This window comes from Rousettus aegyptiacus, unplaced genomic scaffold, assembly GCF_014176215.1.
Source record: "Rousettus aegyptiacus isolate mRouAeg1 unplaced genomic scaffold, mRouAeg1.p scaffold_m13_p_1, whole genome shotgun sequence".
NCBI lineage: Eukaryota > Metazoa > Chordata > Mammalia > Chiroptera > Pteropodidae > Rousettus > Rousettus aegyptiacus.
In genome coordinates this window covers 8902977-8910992 of record NW_023416284.1, presented here as the reverse complement: position 1 = coordinate 8910992, position 8016 = coordinate 8902977, and the positions used below count along the sequence as shown (strand labels likewise).

The 8016-nt window shown below is 54.7% G+C and overlaps 1 protein-coding gene across 1 annotated transcript in view; it reads right to left on the bottom strand.

The window, feature by feature from the left end:
• The window catches only part of CTRC (chymotrypsin C), a 6529-nt gene extending 2142 nt beyond the window's left edge, over nt 1-4387 (bottom strand). The window contains exons 1-6 of the mRNA XM_016128388.2: nt 4331-4387; nt 3032-3123; nt 2839-2936; nt 1848-1973; nt 881-1017; nt 1-135 (exon numbers count right to left, since the gene is read on the bottom strand). The exon at nt 1-135 is cut by the window's left edge and continues 11 nt beyond it. Coding sequence (XP_015983874.2) covers nt 1-135; nt 881-1017; nt 1848-1973; nt 2839-2936; nt 3032-3123; nt 4331-4370 — 628 coding nt within the window. The 5' untranslated portion in view covers nt 4371-4387. The remainder of the gene's footprint in view (nt 136-880; nt 1018-1847; nt 1974-2838; nt 2937-3031; nt 3124-4330) is intronic.
• Nucleotides 4388-8016: the final 3629 nt, after the last annotated feature.

The following is an 8016-nucleotide window of genomic DNA, read 5'->3' as shown; positions in this document are numbered from 1 at the left end:
AGATGACGCCGTCTCCCCCGGCACACACCATGGTATCCTTCACAAAGGTACCCCACCAGTCGCTCTGGGTGCATGTGGCGTGATCCACCACAGGCTGCAGGCCTTGCTGCAGCTCGTCAGCGAGGGGGCCGTTGGCTGGGGAGAGAACGGGGTAGGGGGTGACCATGGAGTCAGCCCAGGCCTTCGGGAACAGAGGGCTGGATGGGGCTGGGACAGGACCCCTGTGAGTTCTGGTTAAACTTTATGGGAACCCCACACATGCCCTGATGGAGAGGTGAGACTCTGAGCCAATGACTCTACTCTGTTTGGGTTGGAGACCCCTCTGAGGGCAGGGACGGGGAGCAGGCTGGAGGCAGAGTAATCATAGGTAGCCCTTTGAGGCGATTTCTCTTTAATCTGGATTCTGGGGTTTTAGTTTTCCTGTTTCCTTATAGGTCTGCCTTTGGTCTCACCCTAAGGTTTCCCAAGTATTAATCTGCATTTTCCTCTAAGTCTTCCATAATTTTGTTTATTCATGTTTAACCTTTTAGTTCAGCTAGAATTTATTTGGGCATATGATAGACCATAAAATCTCATTCCCTACCCCCAAGCTGTTTATTTAGTAGTCACCTATGTGGCACTCGGTATGTGCCAAGCCCTGTTTCAAGCACTTGATAAGTTCTGACCCATTTAACCCTCACGGCACCCTTTCTCTGCACTTGTCAGTGTCTGTTCCACGGTCTGTGCGTAATAACTATCGGCGATTCTCATTACAAAGATAAAACGGCCTGAAGATCTTCAGGCAAAAAGGAAAAGCGATGGGCAAAGGGGGGTGATATGCTGCTCGCGGGAGCTGCTTCCTCCAGGAAGGCTCTCGTGATTTGCCGGGGGCCGTACTCACTCCAGAGGAGGCCCCAGCCGGTGACATAGCAGGGGTAGTTCTGGGGCAGCAAGGAGCCCTCCGCGGGCAGGCATGCCACCTGGATGGTGTCGCTCAGCTCCACGGGCTCCGCCAGCTTGATGAGGGCAATGTCGTTGCTGGAATCGCAAGCGAAGGCTTGAGTGGGTGGGAGGTCTCGGCCCCCCAGCCGATGCTAACAGGCCTGGGCTGTGAGTCCAGAGTCAGGCCAAGGGTGACCCGAGGTCCTCCCTAAACGTCCTGCCTGCCAGCTTCCTGCTGGCCGACAGGGGCGTCGGGTGACAGGTGATCCCCTTCCGAACCCCATCGCCCATCCCTTTTAGAGGTCTCTTCTTCTCCCACCTGTGAAAGGCTTAACAGAGGGGAGACTAGAGCAGAAACGTTTGGAAACCACTGCAGGCTGTGTCATTAAGCTGAAGTAAGTTAAAAAATTACGATGATAAAAGATGTATGGATCCAAGTTGTAATGTTTTTTTGTAACCAGGTTGAAAGCTGGCAACCCGAGACAGGCGTGGTTTGATTCCTGGTTCTGACACATCCTGAGCTGAGCGACCTGGGACATATTCCTTATCCTCTCTGAGTCTCAGTTCCTTGTCTAAGGCTGTTGTGAGGATTCCATAAGAGATGGCGTATGCGGTGCTTATTGCAATGCGGGCATGCAGTAGGCACTCAGTAAAGGTGAGTGCTGGCTCGGCCTCTGGGTCTTTTTTCCCTGTGTACCTTCCGGGGGCTCTCGGCCGACAATGCGCATGGAAGGGGTGTCCTTCCATTTAGCGTTTTGCCATTTTCTGTAAAGGGGTCATCTGCTGGCCGTTCAGAGTAAGGATGGTGTCCAGAGACAGGGTGAGGCCAAGCACCGCAGCTTTATCTCAGGGACCTCTCCTTCTTCCGTGCTGCCCCCCTGCCCCCACTGCCCCAGGGTCCATGAGATGGTCAGCTGGGCACTCACCGCACCAGGAAGGAGTTCCACTTCTCGTGGACAAAGATGGTGTCCACGCCCACGAAGAGGGAGCCTTCCTCGTCAGCCACCTCCAGGTCGTTCTTCCCCAGGGCCACTCGGTAGGTCAGGGTTTTGCTGAATGGAGGAGGGGGACCGGGTCAGGGGGGCTTCCTGCCCCAGCTAGCTAGTAGGGTGGAGAGGGACCTGGGAACTTTGGTGTCCCAGCTCTGTGGCCACCGTGGGAATCGTTTGGGAGAAGGGAGCATCCATCTGCATTGACCTTTCTTTCCCGGGGCCCAGGGTAAGGACCCTGTTCTTGGAGTCAGGTCTGCTTTGACTCCTAGGTGGGTTGCCTCAGGCCTCAGTTCCCTCATCTTTACGGTGAAGATAACGTTGGAACTGACCTTTCGGGACTCCTGGTGAGAACAAGCTAGTCCAGGCCGCCGGTGCTTCTTGCCCGCGTCCTCTTGCCTGGATTGCTCTCTAACGCACCTCCTCTCTCCCCTCCCCTGCTCCGCTCTGGCTGTACCCGTGTCCTCATTATTCCTCAGACGTTCAGGGTAGGCACCCTCCTCCACCTGGAGCACCCTTTCCCCAGACGGCTGACTTCTTCCCTCTCTTCCTTCAGGTCTTTGCTCAAATACCTTCTTTTCAGAGACGTCCTCCCCGGCCACCTCATTTAAAATAGAACCCGCCATACTTCCTATTCTCTTCCGGCCTTGTTTTTCTTCACTGCCGTTTGATATGTTATGTATTGACTTGTTTAATGGTCTGATGCCCTGTCTGCCACTAGAAATAAGCTAGCCGAGAGCACAGACTCTGTCCTCACTGCCGTGCTCCCTGGCACATAGTAGGTGCACGGTAAATACTGTCGAATGAAGAAATGAAATCAGAGCTACTGGATATAAGCAGCTCATTTCGTCCCGTGCCCGAGAGTGTAGTAGGTGCTCCATGAAAGCAGAATTATCAGGCTGCTCCTCTGGGCGCCCTCCCTGTTTACCTGATGCAGTGGGCGGCCGTGAGCACATAGTCGCTGGCGATCAAGGTGCCACCGCAGGTGTGTCTCCACGTGCCATTCTTGAGGTACTGAAGGGAGATCTGGAGGAGGGTGCGGAAGGGCCACATGTCAGTCCCCAGGGACGCTTACCCCATCACCCTCTCTACCCGTCTCCCACCCCTGCAGCGGTACGTACCTGCCAGGGCCAGCTGTGGGGCCTGGCATTGTCTCCTCCCACCACTCGGGCCGATAGGTTGGGCGGGTAGGTGGGGACCCCACAGCCGGAGGCTGGGGGACACAGGAGAGGAAGAGCACAGGTGAGTGGGGCTGGTACCCCGTTGGGGAAGGGGGCGGGGGAAAGAGCATAGACTTCAGGGCTGGGAAGACATGCGTTCAGATTTCAGTGCATGACTTTGGGGAAGCCATCTAGCTCTCTGGGCCTCAGCTTCCCTTTCCGTGAAGTGGGAAGGATAGAATTAACCTGGCGAGAACTAAATTAGACGATGCCTACGAAGAGTCAAGCGAAAAGCCCAGCACAGAGGAAACGCTTCATTCCTTGGAGGAAATGAAAGGTGGCTGGCTAGCCTGCAAGTGCCCCGTGTGCCTGTGTCCTTTACGCTTACCCTGCTGTCCCTTTTAAAGCCACAGTGTAATGGAGGTGTGTGAGCGCTGAGTCTGCAGAGTCCCAGACTCTCATAGCTGGGAGCTGTGTGGAGCGGCCAAGATCATGTACTCCGCAGTGCGGCAGACCCAGACTCAAATTCTGGCTCTACCACTAACCAGCCATGTGATCTTAGGCAAGATATGGAGAGTCACCGAGCTTTGGTGTCCGTATCTGTAACATGCAGGTATTAATAGGCTCTGCCTCTTGAGGTAGTCGTGAAGATCAAATTAGCTCCTATAGGTCAAAAGTTTGCTTAGCACAGTGCCTGGCACATAGTAAACGCTCAATAAACAGAGACGCTGTTATTTTTACTGCCGTTATTGTTGCTAGCTAGGACTCTTAATCAAGTGCTCTCTCATTTGCTAAATGAGCCGGTGAGATTTAGAGAGGTGAAGTGGCTCGTCCAGGTCCTGATGAGAGTGAGTGACATTCAGGCCAGGTTCCTTGATTCCTAATCTGGGGAGAAGGCTCCAAACAGAAGGGAGAGCGAAGGATCCCCAGCGGAGAGAGGCCAACGCTGGCAGGAGCAGGCCCCGGTGGTCCCTGGAGAGACCCGGGGTGAGGGGTCCATGGCATTGCTGGCCTTCATCTCACCTCATCTCCGCCTAGTCTTTACCCGGGGAGGTCAGGTCATCAGCTCTATCTGCCAAGTGGACGAGTGGCTCATCTGACACATAGCTCGTCGGCAGCATCTGAACCCACATCGGACCCCTAAGCTCCTTTCCTGGAGCCCGGGAGAGCAGAGGGCCCCCTGCTCCTGTCTGTGTCCCTGGGAGGCCAGCCCATGCTCATAGTCCATGGGCTGCAGCTGGTCCCCAACCCACAGCTTACCACAGGCCAGAAACGCGGCCAGCACTGTGATGCCCAGCATGTCGCGTGTGCTCAGGACCGATGGCCACGGAGGTGGGCGGGAACACACTTATAGGCCAGGGTGTGTGGGGGGGTGGCACCTGGTCAAGGCTGAGCCACCCCTCGGAGAGAAACCTGTTCTGGCAAGGCCCTTTCCCTGACCTTGCGCGGTTACTGTTTAATTCGGGCGGAAGCTAGGCCTGGCTTGAGGCATGGATTTCCCAGATATCCTGAGACAGAGCAAATTTTGAGGTTTGCAGGTTTTGCCCCCACCCTCCATGGAGTCTACTCTCCTTCTCTCTCCATAACTCGTTCTTTCGGTTATCATTTATTGGGCACCTACTATGTGCCACGCATGGTGCCCGATGCTTCTTGTAATCACTTCTCCCAACAACATGAAGTAGACACTCCTTAAAGATGAGGCCACTGAGACTCAGGGGTCATTGACTGTCCACGGTCATACAGCTGGGATAGACCAAAACAGGATTGGAAGACACACTTCTAATGCTGGTCTGGGGCTTTAAATGACCGCGATACCCCGATTTCTTCTGTTTTTATAGCTTCATCTCTTTCCTTCCTCATTTTCTGTTGTTTTCTCTCTTTTTCTTTCTCCCTCATTCGACTAATATTTTCTGGGCTTGGGGGTACCCCTTTTTTCCAGCACCTCCTCCCTAGGCCGTGGATGGAGGCTGAAGCATGGACAGCCCTGGAAGGTGACCAATTATCCGGTTTCCTACCTGGAGCCAGGTCAGTTGTCTCTTTGCAAGGCCCCATCAATCTCCTTGTCTCTAAAACGGAGAAACAGGACCGGATGCAGCCATAGGCTCCTTTCAGTCCTAAGGGTTCATGACTCGAATGTCAAGGTCAAGTGGCAGATCTGGGTTACGACACTTGGTGTGGGTCCAAAGCACTGTGTGCCCTAGCAGTTTGGGGTCAGTCTGCCCCTTGGAGCATCTGGTTTAACCTATTTGCCCCAAGGCCTAGCTTCAGCCTGGTTGGTTAGATTCTGCTTTTCCTCCCCTTTCTACTCATCCACATACTTCTTAGAAGTGGCTGGGTCATCTTAGGAATAAAGAAATTCAGAATGCTACATGCTCTTTATGTAAGGCAGCACCGACAATTGTACCTGGAGAAAACGGAGGTCACCTCACTCTGCTTCAGATGCTGAAGACGGGGCGTTACATGCTTTGCCTAGCGTTGGACCATGCACCTGAAGGAGGGAAAACCCAGAGCCATTGCTTTCTAGCTGTGTGACCTCGCATTAGTGCCTCAACCTCTCTGTGCTTCCACGCCCTCATCTATAACACTAGGGGTTAAAAAAAATGGTACCTGCCACGTCGGGCTATTGTGAGGAGCGCCTGGCACATGGCAAGCACTATGCGAGTGTTGGAAGTTACTATTATTGTCATTTTCATCTGGTTCTTAGGAGGAAGCTAGAGTCTGGACAGTCACTGGGCCCTTTTGTTTTTGCAGGCCCCTTCCTCTATCTAAAAATATTAAAAAATGATGGTTTATGACTGCATGGGTATAAAGATGAATATAATCCAGTTTAGATTATATTCATTTTTTTTTCCTGATGATTTTAAAAGAAACCCAAACATTTTTGTGGGCCGCAAAGGTGTCGTGGGCTCCACTGTCCTGATGGATGATTTAACACTGATGGTGGCCCCTTCTTAGGTTATACACAGTTGAGAGAGACTTTGGGGACTGTCCTGTGGGTCACTGTGAGCACCCTCTCCGGGCCCTGGAGGTGGCTTTAGCTGTGTCTTGGTGCAGCGGGGGAGAAAACCAGGTTCTCACTGGAGCAGCTGGGCCCCTCCCGATGTGGCCCCACCACAGGGAGCGGTGGGTCAGAGGACACCGTTACTGCAGTAGCTCAGACCGTCCAAGTTATGGTGGTGCCACTTGGTTGGCTGACCTGAATTTCTGGCCACGGTGACCAAGACTGAAGAAGCAGCCCCAGCAGAGAGGGCTCCTGTCTACTGTAGGAGGGAGCCCTGGGGGCATGCATTTCCTGTGACTGAGGGGTGGGGCTTGGAGGTGGATAAACTTGAGTGCTTAAAGATGTGACTCCCTTGGCCCAGACTGTGGGGCGCTGATACACCATGTACATGGATGCCATTCATGCCTCCCTCCCTCACCCCCCCCCCCCCACATCTGCCGAGCACCTCCTACGTCTAGGCCCTGTGTTAGGGCTGGGACTGCTGGTGGTCCCAGCCGGACAGGGTGGTAACTTGGAGTGTCCCTGAATGAGGAGCTAGTTCTGGGCGAGAGCTTGATCGGGAAAGGATTTCTTTTCTACGGATCCCATGCCCCAAATGAACTTGAGGACTCGAGAGTGCGAGGATGCTCAAATCCCGCCCCCATCCCGCTGAACCAGGGCTGCATTGGCACCTCCCAGGATCTGGGAGCTCAGTGTCCCTCAGCCACCCAGGGTCAGACTGTGCTGGAAAAATGACCCTGGGCACTTTGAGTGTCTCAGGGGAGGGGGAACCTTAAGAGAAGCCACGCCAAGGTTGGGAGTGGCGGGGCTGTGAGAGCCTGAGAAACAGGGCAGGTGCCACTGCCTGGGACCCATATGTGTTAGTCATTGGGACAGGATTCTCGGTGGCAGCTGTTACATCCCAAGTGAGGCCACAAAGGGTAGGGGGGGGGGGCTGGCTGAGTTTCTCTTCAAGACCAGATGGAAGGACTGTGAGTTCAGAGAGGGTTCGGGGGCTGAGTGACAGGTTTGGGTTTGGTGATGAGGGCCGGGACTCAGTGGGGGAGTCTCAGTGAGAGGCCAGGACCTGGGGAGGGTTCTAAGGAACTCTCTCCCTTTCTACTCTTGGTCCCTGAATACTTGGGGGCTCTTCATTCCTCAGCCTGCGCTTTCCGCCCTGGCTGGGAGTCTGGGGGTCGGGCGGGTCTTCTGCAGGCTGAGGCTGAGGGCCCTCTCCCAGCTGAGACCTGTGAGTGGAGGGCCCTGGCATGGGACAGCTGGCCCATCTCTCACATCCCGAGGGCTTGAGGCCCACATCCATCACTGGGCCAGCTGGGCGGGGACTCTGGAGCTTGAAGTTTAGCCCTTCCTCTCTCTCTCTGTTCTGAGACGGTTTTCATTAGAATGTTAGGAATCTGATATCCTTCCTTCGGCAAGGCCGGTGAAAGGCACTGCTTAATCTAACACGCAGGGTTGATGATGGTGGCGTCTCAGGCATCAGGTGGCATGTAGGGGTGGCATTCTTCAGGAAAGACACAAGGACACAGCCCTCCCCACGTCCGCCCTGTGAGGAAGCCAGAGAAGCAAAGGACAGCCTCCCGGCTGCTGTAGTACCACCCACGGCCACCTGGAGGCAGTGGTGCTCAGCCTAAACCCCGACTCCCGAGCCCCCACTCAGGTTGCATGCGGGGGTGCCCTACCTGGAAACCACAGGGCTGGGAAGACCTCGAGACTCCAGTCAGCGCTCATATGGAGACTGGGACCCAGTGGGAGCCTGATCTGTCCAAAGACACACACTGGGAGCACCTGGCTCTTTCCTGCGTGTGTGGTGGGGAAGGCTTGGGGTATCTGTTTGTGGGAGTCTCGGGGAGCTCTAAGGTGCATCAAGCCAGAATTCCCACAGCCTTGGTACCACTTCTGACCATCACGCTGTGTGTCACGGCCTCACGGACACTCACGCCCCCTC